This window comes from Corvus cornix, chromosome Z (genome assembly GCF_000738735.6).
Source record: "Corvus cornix cornix isolate S_Up_H32 chromosome Z, ASM73873v5, whole genome shotgun sequence".
Classification (NCBI taxonomy): Eukaryota; Metazoa; Chordata; class Aves; order Passeriformes; family Corvidae; genus Corvus; species Corvus cornix.
Genome location: NC_046357.1, coordinates 16,177,454 through 16,193,860, shown reverse-complemented (window position 1 = coordinate 16,193,860; position 16,407 = coordinate 16,177,454). Strand labels below are relative to the sequence as shown.

General features: G+C 44.7%; 2 protein-coding genes across 3 annotated transcripts in view; one reads left to right on the top strand and one right to left on the bottom strand.

Annotated features, from left to right (window-relative positions):
- LOC104686549 (myogenesis-regulating glycosidase-like) overlaps positions 1–16,407 on the top strand; it is a 32,214-nt gene that overhangs the window by 5,330 nt on the left and 10,477 nt on the right. The window lies entirely within an intron of this gene.
- Positions 1,877–15,134, bottom strand: LOC104686547. Of its 2 annotated transcripts, none has more exons than XM_010395048.4 (6): positions 14,714–15,134; positions 7,312–7,779; positions 4,623–4,763; positions 4,163–4,228; positions 3,503–3,593; positions 1,877–3,159 (listed from the first exon to the last, which is right to left on the bottom strand). In XM_010395048.4, the coding sequence occupies exons 1-6, from the start codon at positions 14,766–14,768 to the stop codon at positions 2,952–2,954; spliced, it is 1,029 nt and encodes a 342-aa protein (XP_010393350.2). In that variant the 5' UTR covers positions 14,769–15,134; the 3' UTR covers positions 1,877–2,951. The 2 variants fall into 2 exon arrangements, with proteins under 2 accessions (XP_010393350.2, XP_010393351.2); XM_010395049.4 differs by having other exon boundaries at positions 7,312–7,776.

Genomic DNA, 16,407 nt, shown 5'->3' with positions numbered 1-16,407 from the left:
TTGATCTTTAACAGACACCTTAGCCATTCCTTTTCCAGGAGGTTGGAAAGGGTGCTTAATACACTTTCTGCACAGGATATCCAAGCTAATGTGCAATCTTGTGTCTGTTTGATACCCTCAATGCTTCTGTGGCTGCAGCCACTCATCTTTTGGGGGAGCAGGCATTAATAATGTTGGTACCAGTGTGACAGGAGTCTCTTGCTTGTCACTCCATTATCTTCCAGTGGAGTAATTTATAATTGCGTGTATTTCTATTTGCAAAAAAAAGGGATGCACTATAAGGGGGCTCTAATATAGAAATATATATGTATATATACACTTAAAAAACTTAAGTGCTCCTCCACATTACAGTCAGGCTTTATTCTGATTATGAGCACTGCTCAGGAGTGTTTCATTCAGGTGGTGGCAGAGTGGAGCAACCAGTGAGAGTGGGAGAGCAGGGTTAAAAGCCTGTGCAGCTTCAGACTTGGTTTTTTATTATTGTTTGAGCTACCATTTAATCAGGGCTGTGTAAACAATGGTGTTGCTGCCTTCGTGTTTATGAGCAAGATTAGCATATTAAGATGGAGTTAGAGTGTCATTAGCAAGTCATCGGTTCTGCCCATTCAGCAGTAATGAACACAGGCACTTGGTGCTTTGGAAAGCACAGCATCAGCTCAGCTCCAAGCCAGTATTTCCCTTCTAATGGCACTGCTTATACAGTGTTCCCAAAGCGCGTCAAGGTTTTGGAGGGTGACCGGTGCTGTGCACTGTAAGGTGATGTGCTCCTTGGACAAGATTCCAAGGGGTGTAACTGTGATAATTGGTGAGGCACTGTGTGTGTATTTTGAGTGATTTATGTACAGAATGTGTTCCCACAAATTCTCTGAGTAAAATGATGCTGACGCCTTAGGTTTTAACTTTTATATTTTTCAAATTCTGTATTGCTTAGTGTGTAACTCTGAAGTTTCTTGTAGCCTGTTAATTTCTGCTCTCTTATGCTAGGTAGACGTAACAAAGCCTGTCCAGGCCTGCTCTCCAAGGACACTCAGACTGTCCTAGGCCCAAAATGTATAAACCAACATCTTAAGAGGCAGGTGAGCTAGGGGAAATTACATCATTAAACAGAAGCTTTAATTGGAGAATTAACCCTGCTATGCAAATGAACCAAACCTAGAAAAATGTGAAGAACTCATGACCTGGGGTCCATCTTGGGGTCCATCTTGGCAGTAGCCTCTGGCTCCCCAGGGGGTACCTTTGAAGGCCTTTCAAATAAATACCTGCCTTTATTCCTTTACTCCTGTCTAGTCTCTGTTTTAGGTGGCCTCTCAAGGCATCAATGCTTGCACATTTTTTGATCCCAGAGACTTTGGGTTTCGTTTAAAGTGGAAATGTTGGAAAGTCAGAATTTAACTCTGATTCTTGCTGCTCACTGGTGAAGAAAGAGTTCTTCCTCTGCCCATGTCTAGCAGTAAAGTATTTTCCCAAGGAGCATCTGGGAAACCCTCCAGTAAATAATTATGGAATAATCTGCCTGGCGAAGATACTTATTTCCAACCTCTATGCTATTTATGACCTAAACCAATAGGGCTTTTATTTTTTTTATTTTTTTTTAGACCAGTTAATTTTTCGGTTATAATAATATCACATGACAGTAAACTTTTTACCATTTAAAAAGAAAAATTTTAAAAAACCAAACAAAACCCAGAGATTTTAAATTCCCTGGAGAGACCTGACTTCTGCCATAGGTTAAATAAAACCAAACTCTAGAGAAGTCCAAGCTACACTGAAATAGCAGAACAGCTTAATTTAGGTCAAGTGAAAGGCATTGCTCAAGCAAGAGACCTGAGGATGTGGTTTCTCTTGCTCTACTGAACAAATACACTGACACAGCTCATACTTGTAATTTCTAGGTGTTATTATTTCTTTCTCCACATAATTTCTGACTTATAGCCATGATTACATCATCTCAAAATCAGAGAGAAGGAAAGCATACATTCATGAGTATTAGGAAAGCACTAAGACACTGCAAGTTTCACCGAGAAAAGATCAGGATCGAGTGTGACAGTCACAGGTAATTATGCTCAAACAAGAAGTGTAAAGGCTGAAAACAATGTCTTACTCCTGTCTAAAAGAAAAACAACTATATTACTGCTCTGGTAGAGCAATATATCTATTAATTGACTATTCCATATGATTATAGGAAATCAGAGACTGAAGCTGGTATAAAGTGGCTCTATATGCAATATCCCCAACAAGCATGACCGATGTTACTTACCAGTCTATATAATAAAAGAGGATGTGTGTTATAATAAGGTTTAGTACATCCTAAATATGGAAACATTTTGAGAGACACATGGTCTCTTGGCAGGACTCTTGCTGTGATGCAGAGAGGACAGGGGAGTGCTACCTTTTAAGTTAGAAGAATGACTTGCTGTTACTTAATTGACAACTTGGTGGGAATGAATATTTTGGCAGATATCCAGAAGGGATTTTGTAGAAGGCAGTGCTTATTAATTACATTCTCACACTGACAATGTAACCAGCAGCCTTCTGTGTCTGCCGGCAGCTAGTTTTATCTTGAAAATAATTTAAGGATCTTCAGGACTTTTGTTTTTTACCTTTCACCTTGTCTTCAAAGTTTCACTTTTTCATATGCTCAGTAACTCGAATTTTGGTTCAATGGGTAGTTGTAGCTGGCAAAAGTCCCAGCTTCATTTAGGTAAACCTGGGGTTTGTTATGGGTTAAAGCACTCTGGAATTGCTAAGCAGCATGTGCCTATACAAACCAATCTACTCCCCTTGCTTCAACCTTGTGCTGTGCAAGGAGATTGTACTCAAGTGTTTAGAAAAAACCCCCAAACAGTGCTTCCTGTCAAAACAGCAAGGGTAGGGAGGAGATCAGCTGTGGTGGCACTCTTCCTGGTGGGAAGAGTGACACGGGATGGAGCAACAACTCTGTCACTTTGGAGCTAGTCCACTTGGTAGTTGATGTTATCAAAAAGAGGAGTGACAGTCCCGTCTTTCCACTCAATGAGGATCTCTCCATGCCTCAGCGAAGGGGAGCGGGATGGTGGAAGGTATGGCTGGGGGCCTCTTCGTAAGGGGGTCTGCTCCCGTAAATCAACTCTGCTGCTGTTGGCTGGAGAGCCCTTCAGAGCAGAGAGGATTTTCTTCTTCCTAGGAGAAGAGAGAAGAGAATAACTGCATGTCTGTCACTTGGTTGCTTCTGTCAGCAACTGTAATGCCACTTCCTTCCGTGATGACATGAGGTGTGTAGGAGAGGAGGAGCCACCATTAGTGGCTGCATTTGGGTGGGTCAGAGAGTGGGATGGATAAACAGGGTGGCAGAGAGGAGAAATCACCAAGGGTGACACATTGGTGACCAGAGCCATCAGCTGAGAGCCAGAGACATCAGGTATGGAATGGGGAAGGGTGCCAAGATCAAGACTGTTTTGAAATGTTGGAGTTTTTCTTTGAAATGCTGTTCATGGCAAAGCCAATGAACCCGACTCCCACTTACTTGTTGTAGTGAACATTGAGTGTCAGTATTATTAATCCCAGTATGAATGCCAGGGGGCTGAGGACAAGCATGGCCGTCTTCCAGTTGGTGCCTGAAAGGGTATCATAGAAAGCATCATGTGTTTGCTGAACATACCCCTGTCCTTGTGCGATAGCCACAACTGCCACAAAAAATCACCTGTAATGTCCCTGAAGAATGCCAGAAAACAGGAAAAGTGATTTGCCTACAAGATCAACATCTTACAGCTGCTTTTACACTGCACAGCGTCCTTCTATTGAAAGTGACCACAAAAGGTTTTCTTTCTTGCTATGAAGACAATGACATTTCATGCTTCTTAACTCTGCAGCTTTCTGATATAAAATATCAGAAATCTGTTATCAAAATATCAGGGCTGGGGGAAAGCAGCAGTGCTAGTGGGTATCTGATTCTCCTGGTGAGCTGGGACAAAGCATTTGCATGTTTTTACTATTTTTTTTTTTTTTATCACAAGCCTGTGGAGATTTGTTTAATCTTTAAAAAGAGTCTTTCTGACAGGTAATTTTGTGCCCTCATTCCCTAGTGACCATCCTCAGCAGTACCCCAGGGAAACGTATGGGCAGGGGCACTAATGAACCTTCAGGTGCCTGATCCCTTCCTCCTCTGGCTGATCCCTGGACTTACCTGCAAGCCTGGCCCCAGTGTTTTTCCCCCGATTTCCATGCTTCTTGGAGTGGTTGTGGGATGGATCTAGTGGAAGAAGCAGAAAGACTCAGATAAGCAGCTTCCAGTTGGACCGGGGATCCAAATTCCTCCTGAGGCTTCACTGTAACCACAAATCCCTTTTGTATGGGACCCAGAAAGGAAAAGGAAACTTTATTGTCACTTGGTGTTCCCCAGCCACAGATAATTTTTACTCCTAAAACTTTTGGTGGTTGTGCCTCCAGGTTAAGCCTGTATTACTGAACCACTTGCCAAGGGAAGCTCCTTAGCATGTTGGGTGAAAGCACTTGGTGGTACGCATGGAAGTTCTTCAGAACTCCTCAGGTACTTTTCCACCACTGAAAATAGCTGAGTAACCTCGAAATGCTGCCCACACTTTCCTTCCTGCTGTTCTCACTTACGCATTCAGAAGAGTACTCACCCTCATTTGCCGGGAGCTGTGCTTGATTGGTTTTCCCTGGAGACACTGTGCTGTTGAATTTGGTAGCCAGAGGTGGGTCAGTCAAGCTCACAGAAGGCTCTCTGCCCACGGCATCGATCTTTGATGAATCAATGGTTTTAGCTTGGAATGAAATAAAGCAAAGATCTGTGTGATTATCATTTACTTTTTGTAGGAACCTGGATACAGCCCAGCAAGGAAAAGGAACCCAGCCCTACTGGTATGATTTTCTGCCCTGCAAGGCAAGCAGGCTGTGGTGCAGTAGCAATCACCTCCTCCTGTGCATCAGGGGCCTTCAGGTCTCACAGATTTTAAGGTGAAATGAACCTCTCAAGATGGAATCAAAAACCAAAGCAGAGCTTGTTTTTTGGTGGTAGATGTGGTCATTGGTTTAAAAAGCATGAGTGTCACACTAGCTGTTAGAGAATGAAGGAGAGGCAAGTGGAAGAATCACAGCTATTAACAACACTGCAGATATAAAAATGGGATCCAAAGGGTGGTAAGTAGTGCATACCTCTTGTAAGGCTCAATACCTTCCTTTGCCTTCCAGTCCTACTGCAGAGTAGGCTGTGTGGGGAACCAACTGCTGCTAGAGGGGAGGTTGTGGGAAGCTTGGTGTCTGCAATTCACCCCTCTTCTGCAATGATGCATGTGCCAAGACCAAGAAAACCGTGACTTCAGGGCTCCCTGCTGCCTATCCAAACCCCAATCCATCCTCTGGCATGAGCACCCACACCACAGCTACAGAGGTGTAATTTATTGAGCAGATAACCTGCCAAAGTAGAAGTTGTCTGTTGATGATCAGCTGAAAGTTAGATAAGAAATGCCTAAACAAATACGTAGGACTTTGATGTTGTTGCTGAGCAGTCAGAGGTTCCTTCCAGTAGACTGAACCATGGGATTGATAGGAAAATTATGAGTTTGAATGAGACACACCAAGTGGCATAACCTGATTCAAAGGCTGCTGTGTGTTTATCCTCACGGCCTTATTTGGGGATCCTGGCTCCAAGGCAGCCCTGGGCTGCCAGGAACACTGCCTTGGGGAATGAAAACACTCTTTTCACATGCCTTTTTCCCATATCTTAAATGTTCCATGTGTTTCCTAGCCTATATTTGACTAGCCTATTATGGTATCTAATTTGTATGGTTCGTATTTAACTTAATGTTAACACTAACACTTGTAACTACTATGATAATTACATGTTGACCTTCTAGTTGGCTAATTAAAAACCTTGAGGGGAAAAAGGCCACCTTCTCTGCACCTGATAGCCAAAGCAGCTGATGTATCTCTTTTTTATTTTGAATTAGATATAGCCTCTCTGTGTCAGAAGGTTATACTTATAATCCATCTGCTTATGCTAACAAGATACATCACATTTTCTCTTTACTCATTTCTGCAAAGCTCAAAATTTCATTGGGTCCATCAACCTTAAGGTAAGGAATAGGCTCCTGTCAGGGAAATAATTTTCCCTGAGGGATGTTGGAAACCTCATCACCTACAGAGTGGACAAACACATGAAAACCATTACAAACACCAGCTCTTTTTTGGGTTTCTGAAGAAAGGAGAGGAGGGGAGGAGGAGAGGAGGAATTGAGTGTGATTTTCAGGTCTCAGTCCTGCACACAACTTTACAGCAAAAGTAGTGAAAACCACCTTTCTTTGCAGAAACAACTTAAATGAGTGCGTGAAGCAGAATGGACCATGAATTATCAGGGTCAGCAGTGGGCTTCACTGGGCATGTGACAAATGATCACAGTCAGATCTTCGTGCAATGACCATGCCTGGTGTCTAGTAGCCTTGTGTCAAACTCCTAAAGTTGTGACAAGACCAGTGTTTTTGCACTTTCTGTGTCCAGTCTAGACAAAGGCTGGTGAACTCTCATGAAGGCACAGTTTAGATTCTCTTCAGCAAGGGCAAAGGCCATAAACTGGAAATATAAACCCAATTTTTAATAATTTTTGATATCATCTGGGATTTCTTAATGCAAAGGGAGGGCAACACTTAAGCTACCTCCCACTACTTGCAGTGTTCACCAATTTCTTTAGGGCCACATTGGGCACCAGGAGCAAAGTTCACTTCTGAGGATAATGAGAATGTGGAATGAAGGTTAGAACTGGTTTTCGTTAGGGAAAGGTGCACTGTTGGGGTCTCACAGGAGAGAGCTTTAATTTCATAAACTGAAGCAGTAATTTCTGATACAGCTGCTTCTCAATAATTCATACAAGTTTAAAAGAGGTTTTCAGCTGTCTCCAGTTGTCTTACCAAAAAAGACATTCCAAAGTACCAAAAGATCTTTCAAAGTCTAAAGTGCCTGACTTTGTAAGACTTCCTTGGTTGTTTTGTGCTTGGAAGGCTCAAGCAATTTCAGCTATTCTTAGGTGTGGGCACCAGTTCAGAAATATTTAACCAAAATATTTGCCTGTCCTCAGAAATGCAGCTGGGTTTTGGAGACCTGATCCTGTAAGGTGTTGCGCGCTTCTGGAAAACAGTGAACAGCCACTACTGGAAACCAGTGGTACCGGGTGGTGGGGCTGAGCTGGAGCCATTTGGTGTTTCTCCAGGTGGGGCCAAAGTGAACCTGAGTTAGAATGATGGGTGCAAGCCCAGTGTTAGGTGGCTTGGATGACATGAAAGTTAGATGTTATTCGACACTAAATCTACCTCATCTTACTTTCATAGATCCACACACATGTGTCTAGAGCTTGTTGTGTTGGTTTGCTGGGCCTCTGAGCTGCTGTCTGGGGAGCAGTACAGATGGTTTCATCTGCTAACGTCTTCCACCTGCTGAACTTGTCCTTCTCCCTGGAGACAAAGACCTTGTGGCCTCCCTCCTTGGTGCCAAGGTGGAAGCCCAAGCTCTGCAGAGTCAAGTGTCCCTTCTTGCTGCAGGACCATGCCTGGCGTTTCCAGTCTCCACAGGGCTCCAGCTTGACCAGAGCGTACTCACGCGTCCTGTGGGCCGACAGGCACCACTGTGTGTGCAGGCTGACAATGGTGCCGGAGTCGGGGTCCCAGCCCCATTGCTGCTGCTGGGAGTGCTCCTTGCAGCTGGCCAGGCCGATGCTGTTGGTCTCGTGGGAGGCACGGATGCACTTTTCCAGCCGGGTGTTTCTTATGAGGAAGCCTTGTCCCTCTGCTACTGTGGTACAATCAGAGTATGGTTTAGTACTGTGCATGTCTGAGGCTAACACATCTCCTTGTAAGTACTCTGAGGGAGGGAAGATGTAACCCACCAGTCCTTTCCTGGATGGGCATGCCTAGATAAACAGTTCCCACAGCTTCCTAATTTTCTGGAATGACATTTCTTGGAAAAAAAGGAGCATGCAAATAGCCATGAGCAATGCTAGAGGAAAATAACAGTTACGTAAGTAACCCATGTAACTAATGAGGAAAAATATCCTTCCAACTTCAATGGTTATATCAAATATCTGCCTATATATATTTAATTCAGTACTTCAACTGCTTTATCTAGGTAGCCATCCTTCCCTCCCTCCAAAATAATTAGATGGTTTGAGGGATCTTTTGCCCCTATCCAGGCCAAATCTTTCTTATAAAAGAGCAGTTGAAATCCCCCATGTGCTGTTCATCTGGGACCAACTAGGCCACCTCGGGCTACACTTTCCATTAAGTGGCTTCTGGAGATGTTAAAGCAGTGCAGGGATAAAACCATATCTCACCAGAAGTGTGTAAGTATTTGGCTGAGTCAGCTCATGTAAGTATTGAAATTTTCTTGGATTTAGCATACCTGACATTGGTCTGTGCACCTTAGGAACAAAGGTACCACTTTTAAAAAACCTTTTGTAAGAGAGAGGCGTTGCAGCTGTCCCACAATAAACACATAATTTGAAGCAATTTCTGTAATTGCGTGTTGCTTTTAAGAGCAACAGGTCCTACCTAACATCTGGGATGACTTAGGATGGATATCATCATGTTAGCTGGAGGATTGCCACTGTTTTCAGTATAACTTCATCAGGTGTGGCCTGTGAATATCCTGAGCAAAATGTTAAGTGCTAAACCATCCATCACTGTTGCGGGTGTACCTTCTGCTGTGTGTTTTATGCCTAAGATAGATGGATAGAAATAGAATTTCTGAACATTCCGAGAAATCTTTTAATAACAACACATGGCAACTCCCAGCTTTTGCAGTGACCTTTTTTCTCTCTTTTTCCCAGGAGACAGAGTTATAAAAATCCCATCAGCATATAGCACTGAGCATAAAGAGTAAGAGGACACTGAAAAGTGATGTTAGACAAGAACACTGATTTTTATCTAAACTATTTCTGCAGAATTTCCTTTCCTGAAGCAAAAAACCCAATACTGAGCCAATACAAGTATTTGGCTCAGTATCTGAAAAGATTAGTGACAGTATAAACAGAATCTGGTACACAATAACAAGGGTATAAACAATAGCTTAAAGCAGGTCTCATGTTTTTCTCTCAGGAAATTCTAGGGTTCTGCTAAATTAATCGTGCCTTGGGGCTGTTAAATCAGAAACAGCTCAGGGCATTCTGCTCTGCCTGAATGCCTGAGGAGAGGAGCCAGAAACCACAGTTCTTCTGCACCAGCTCTGAGATTGTCTGATCGAGGTGTCTTCACTGGGATACTGACTTGCATGGACCTTGATAGCCACCAATCCAGACAATTCCTGCCGAGCCAATGTGCCTAAACGGAAATTAGATTTCTGGGCTATCTGTAGATAACTTGTGAGTCCTGTTCTCTTGAACCCTTACTGAGGGCTGGGTAGAGGTAAGATGTTTAATGCACTTTAGATTTGAGTTTCTGCCAGCTTCTGAAGGCAGGAGAAATGTCTCATACGTAATTTTCAATAAACTTTAGAAAATTGAAATGGATTAATGCAATCCCCCCAGCCCCACCCCACCCTCGCCATTTTTCCCTAGGATCTGGAATTCAGGATTCTCACCTCTTTGCTTCAGCTTAACAGTGAGAAACGCATTTCCAAAGTAATAATTTGAGACATGCATTAAAATGTAGCAGTGGAATATGACAACTGTGCTGGGTCAGATAAAACATCTGCTGAGCTCGGGATCCTGTCTCCAGCACTGGACCATTAACATTTGCTAATAGAGAAAGAGGGTAGGAATCAGACAAGTAACGGGCTCACTCAAGACAGCAAGATGCCAGTGCCTCCTTCCAAAAATCACAGGATCACGGAATTGCTGGGGTTGGAAGGGACCTCTGGGGATTATCCAGTCCAACCCTCCAGCCAACACAGGATCACCTAGAGCAGGTGACACAGGAATGCATCCAGGTGGGGTTTGAATGTCTCTAGAGAGGGAGACTCCACAACCTCTCTGTGCAGCCATTCCAGTGCTCAGTATGAGCTAATTCAGAGAGTATCACTGGGTATTTATGGGTAAAATGGTTTTGCCCACAACATTTTATTTTTCAACTCTGAAGTTCAAAGAAAAATAACATTTTGTTGCTCCATCAGTATCATGAACTCTATCTGCAACTTCACACAATCAACTTAAGTTTTGATTATTCTTAATTACTTTGTGGCATCAGCAAGCCTAATTACTTCATTATTCACCCTTTTTGATCTTTCTGAGCACCTGCTAATAGCATCACTGCTGTGATCATTGTAAACTTAACTCCACCTTCTTGTTCCAGCCTGTGGGCTAGGTCTCTCTCCTGCTCCATGAGAACGGAGTTTCTTAAGGGCCTTGGTGGAAGATGCTCATCAAAAGCCTTTTGCAAACACTGGCACAAGGCCTTGGTCAGCTCAGCCCATTTATGTGCTTATTGATACCATCATGGATGTCAGACCTTCCCATTACAAAAGCTGCATTGACTTTTTTTCATGTTTATCTGTCTGTAAATGCTGTTCTTTGCTTCTACTGACTTGCCTGATGCTGAGATGCAACCTAGGGACCTGTGTCTCCCCAGGCTGTGCTAGGATCCCTCTTAAAAGGGACATTACTGCTGTAATGCAGCCCTTTGGTGTTGAGGTTGCTTTAAATAAGAATTTAACACTCTCCTTAGAAATTCTTAAACTGTCATCTTCAGTTTCCTGTAACTCCTGTAACTCAGATGGCATTTGGGCTGATCCTTTGCCACAGATTATTTATCTTTTTTTTTCTTCCTAAAAATTCCTCTGTTGCCAATTCTGTTTGATAACACTCTTCAAACTGCAGAGAGTGTCTGCCACGACCTCCCTGACCACATCTGAAGTGAGCACCAGAGCCAATAGTTCATTCAGCCTTTCTACACTGCTCTACTTTTGATTGGCTTCTTGCATTTGTGTCAGTTATTTGCTGACCTCCTGACCCCCACTAAGTTCCTACTTCAGATATGTTTGAAAATTTCTGCTGGCAGTTTCTGTATTCTCTCTCTAGGCTGCTCATCCACGTCTTTTTCTCATATGTTTTATTACAGGTTTTATTATTAAGCATGCCACAATCTTTGCTGTTTTTTCTTTTCATTGCTTGGCAATGACTGTCTGTTTGAAAGTTTTGGGTATTTTTATCACGCTTTAAAGAGTGCTGCTGTGTGACCCAGCAGGAGATACGTGTTTTGCTCTCTGTAGAGTCCCTGATGTTTCATGTTCACCTCTGAAGAATCACTGTGTTTGTTACCTGCACAATAGCAGCAAACGTTGCAATTACATGTGACTGGCAGCAGCCACTGCATGTGCCCCACACAGTCATAGTGTGGGGGTAGACCCACAGCTAAACCTGGGGTATGTTTACTTTGAGATACACATCAGGCACCAAGAATCTTTACTTAGGAGACAAAATGACATCCCAAGTCCCGCTGCCCAGCGGTCCAACAAATAAGGTCATCAGCCGTAACATTTTAGGAATGTTAACCTGGAGCAACCAGAGCATCCAGAGTACTCCCTGAGGATGGGATTCAGCGTCTCTGGAAAATGCCAGCCTTACCCACAGAGCCCAAGCTGATGCCTGCTTTGGGCTGCTCATACTTGAACACTTTGGCCTCTTTGTATTTTTAGGAACAAAATAAACAATTTCTAGCAAGGCTCTTGATCCCAGCTCATTTATCCTATGATACTGACACTCTGTCTGGTTACAAGATAGAAAAGCAAGCAAATACAGGCTCCTGCCTCTCTGCAGCATGGTCACCCTTGGGACATGCTGTTCCATGTAGGATTAGGAGCAAAATCCATGCAATATTCCTAATTAAGGTAATGCCACTGAGAAAGCCTTGATTACCAGTTATCCCAGTGTGGCTGATAAAGTTTCTGCTGTTTCTAAGCAGTGCCTTGTGATGGCTTGATCAAAGACATTTGTAAATTGTTTGGGGTGGCTTGGCCCATATTTTTTCCCAATCACTTCTGCTTTCTTAAGAATATCTTGCTTTTGGTTGACCAACAGGGCTTCATATCTTTCCACATTACTGCAAGGTCCACTTTTGACCAAGCATCTCAGCTAAGGCCTCCAAGGGAGCAGAGCAGCCATAGGAAAAGAAGGAAGGTTTTGGTATGGGGAAAAAAAAATCCATAAATGATGGGAAGCAGGGGAGGTTGGTGAAGTCACCACAAAGCTGATGCAAGTGGGGAAAACCAGTCCCTGAAGCGGGGGATATGATGGGTGTCTACAAAATCCAGAGAGGTCTGGAGAGGATAGAAGGGGGCTGACTGGTCAAGGACTGATCCTAGATGGGACAAGGGGTGCCAAGGGAAGGGTCACAGTGTGCAGGAGGTAGGTCTGCACCCAGGCGTTGTGTGTTGTTGCTGCCAGGGAGAGCCTGCACAAGCCAAGGGAGAAGTTCTGGTAGCTACTGAAGAGTTAAACATATCACAGCCCAGAAATCCCCCGAGTGAAAAATAGTTGGAGGTTGGAAAAGTAATGGGGGAGTAGAGGTATCTTACAAGCTTGGCCTTTCTGCCTCTTCAGCAAAATGCTTAGGGCTGCCTTTTGAGGTCAGGGCATGAGGGGTCAGGGAGCAGCCAGCACTGCCATGGGCTTGAGGGGGAGGAGAGTGGCTCCCAAGATATGGTATCAGGCCAAGATGCCAAACACAGCCACCACCAGCCTTACACCCAGTGCATGAGGGTCCAGAGCCAGTGTTAAATGCAGTTTTATTTCAGCAGTTTTCTTTCTGTGCATGTAGGCACAGATCCTGCTGGTTCCTGACTTCCCATTGCCCATTGCACCTCACAGGGTCACCATTGCTTTTAAAGAAAACTTTTCACCTCCTCTCTGCTTGCAGGTACTTTCCAAAGAAACAACTGTCAGAACCAGATTAGGAAATTCCAGGATTTCCAGTTTTCAGCAGGAAACCAACCCCTCAGAGGTCTGTTGAGAGAAAGCATCTCTGTCCTGCCAGCAGCCTTAAAACTCAGCAGACCCAGGCAGGAGGGGATGGGGAGAAGCTGCTGCAGGGAGAGATCAGCCCTAAGTATGAACATGTTTGTGCTCTGTTCTTTGAGCTTCTTTGGGCATTTCCAGGCATTGGGAATATGAATTCCTTTCTGCAAAACAGTTGTGGTTTTATTGTTTTGTTACTGGTCTGGCTGAAATGCAGTGGCTGATCACGTTTGCACCAAAAGCATTACACTAGGAAGGAAATGTCCTGTGATCCTCCATACTTTCCTAATAAAACACAACCATGAGTATTCTGTTTTATGGCAGTAGTAAAAAAATCATTTTATTCTAACACCAGAAAAGATCTGCATTAGAGGCAGAGGAAGAGCAACATGCTGAAGGCTGTTCTATTCTCTTGGCATCCCATAGACATGGAGACATGATGTCTCCAGGTCCTAACCAGATCTCCTCTAACTTTTAAAAGATGCATGTGCATCATCACCCCTTACCAGTACAGGGACATGCTTTCAGCCTGGGGCTCTACAAAGGGAGAGATTTAGTTCACTTTAATTGGCAACTTTTAGTGTACAGAAAACAGCAGTAGATGGAGCAGAAGTCAAACCTGTAGGAGCACAAACTTCTCCTTTTACCCAGCTGCAGAGCAAATTGAGGGGTAACTTCTCAAAGCATCCCCAGGAACACATACTTGTGGAGCAAGGAATGGAAAGTAGCTGGTCAGAGGTGCCAGTCTGGGGTTTGTCTTTAAGGAATAAACATCCCATCTGGGCAGCCCAAATAGTTGTAGTCCTCTGGCTGAGGGAGTTTGGACAGCTCTGAGCATGTAGCATGTAAAACTGCAGGACTGTTTCCCTTGTAGCTTCAGGGACTGAATGAGCCTTGAAAAACTTCAGGGATTTATTTCAATGAGTCCATTTCAACCTGACATCTCAGTTATAGCAGCAAAATAAAAAGGCTTATTAACTCAGGAACTTTTCTCTGAGCTAATTTTTTTAAGAAAATAGATTCTTCCTGGTGTCCGTGATGGGATGGGTGACACTGTGGGTAGCACCACTCATGGGAAACTGTTCCTGGGTAGCACTGCTCTGGATCTCAGGGATGATGCTCAGCAGGGACTTCTGCTTTTTGAATCTATCCATGCATGTCAAAACCAGGGCTGCTTGGATTCAAAATACTCCTGTGCGTGGGCAGGATACAGGATTGGAGCAACCTCAGAAAGCAGCTGGATGTCAACATGAGCCTCTACCAAGTTTGCTCCATGGAGGTGAGCAGTGCAGACTCTGCAGCTTCCCAGCACATCCCACTCCCAGCCGACCACCACAGGAGCAGGACTAATACTTCTACACTTCCCACTACTGTCTCCCATGCTGCTAGATGCTCTGAGCTCACTCACTTCTGCTGGGAAGGAGCAGCTGGGGCAGGGAACAACATTAGTTCTTAGGAGGTCACTTAGTGCCTGCCTCCCTCCCGATCAGGTTTATTCATCCACTACTCTTAGCAGCTTAAAAGCACTTTATAAAAGCAGCCGGCATGATGCCACGGTGTCCCAACCATCCCACCACCTTGCCAGCCTGTCACTCTCTCTTCTGTACCCGTGTTTAATCCCATTTTAAATGCTGCCCTGAAATGTTCCTGTTGGCACTTGTCTTAGAGCTGATGGGTTCAGAGCTTTGCAGCCCAAACAACACTTCAGCAGGAAAGCAGGTTAAAACCTGAGAGGCAGTTCTCTTCCCAATTTACAGCTACCCCAAAGGAGGAGAAACTTACCCTCAAGCCAAGGAAGGAGGCAAATGCAGCCCAGGCTCAGCCTGAAAAGCTCCATGGTCTGCCAGCACAGCGGGGGAGAAAGAGCCCCCAAAGCCTCTCGCCCACGAGGAGTGCCAAACAGCTCACTTTTACCCCTTTCTCTGTCATTCACAGCAGAAAAACCTGCTGGGAAGAGAAAAACTCCTTTGTCTCAGCACTGGAGGCTTGGCAGCTGGCTTATCAGCAAAGGATCAGCTTGGAGACACAGTCCGCTCAGCAGTTGTCCCTTAGGAGAAATCATATGACGAGCCAGGGTGGGGGGGACGCTGGACCGAGATGCTCGCAGCCGCCGGGCTCGGCTCCTTAGCAGCAGCGATTGCTCCCAGCAATGACAGACGCATGCTAAGCAGGCTGGCCCGCTGCCTTTGCCAGGGCTGGGAACGCAGGGGGATGCAGGGCTGGCCTGGCAAGAAAAGGCAAAGTTCAGCAGGAGTGCCCGGAGGGGTGTGGGATGCGTCTGCTGAAACCTTGCACTTGGCTGTGCTGTCACAGGGTCGTTTTCTCTTTAGAGAGAATTATCCCCGATTTTAGCCAGCGTTATAGCTCATGGCAGAGATAAGACCTCCCAAACCAGCTGTAGTTGTCCTAGAGCCGGAAGGTGATGGAAGGGGAAGTTGATCTCCTGGATGGGGAGCAGGCTCCTGCTGTGGGTTTATCCTATTTGTCATCCTGAGGGTTGCTCAGGTTGAATTTGGCTTTTCATGCATCAGTTTGGGCTCTGCACAGGGAGGAAACCTCACATCCCTCCTGAAGGAAAAGCAGCAAAGGCCAACATGTGAAACAGCAGCAGGGCAAGTGAGTTACAATTTTGCTAGCAAGATGTTCCCATTCAGCCACATCCTCTCAGCTCTTGTCTGTCCCATATGTTCGCTGAGGTCATTCTCACCTGAATAAACCATTAAGTCTTTTGCATAAGAACACATAAAAAATGGTGGCTTCACTTTCAGTTTTGGGGTCCAGTCCTGCATGGCACCAGTGTCACATCTCCCAGCTTTGCCCAGGAGACCAGGAGTCAGCTGAAGGGCTGGCAGCTGCTCCTTTCAGTGGCCAAGCTGTCACATTGAAACAGTGCAGTATTGGGATCCATGCAGGTCAGAGCCTTGCAATGGTGCAGCTCCCTCTTTGCACAGCCCTGAGATGATGCAGCTCCCAGCTTTCCCACTGTCAGAGAGGGAATTGGGCTTCAAACCAGATGTGGATATAGCAAGGGATATTCTACAACTAAACAAAGGGGAAGGCTGGGGTAAATTCTTGCCCTGGTGAGGTTGCTCTTGTCTTACTGTAGCACTGTGCTTAAGAAAAATACCAGCTGGTTTCTTTGTGATTACTGTGGGGTTTTTCCCCATGGGAACAGATCAAGTTGTGATAAATTACAAGCATTTTTAATTTTTAAAAGTGCAGATGTTAAATGCTCTGCTACTGGGCTGGGACTGAAAATACAAACACTGTTCACTGCATCTCCTTGGCACCACACTGAGGAGAGCCCACACCAGAAACCAATGCCCTATTTAAGCCCTGGAGAAAAGTGGTCAATCTAAAAGCAACCTGTCAGCACAGACCAAAAAGAATCAGTTGAACATCAGCCATTGAGATTTTTAGGCCACCACTTTGGCCTTATTTCTTTATATATGCAAGAAAGTATTTGCATATAAAAT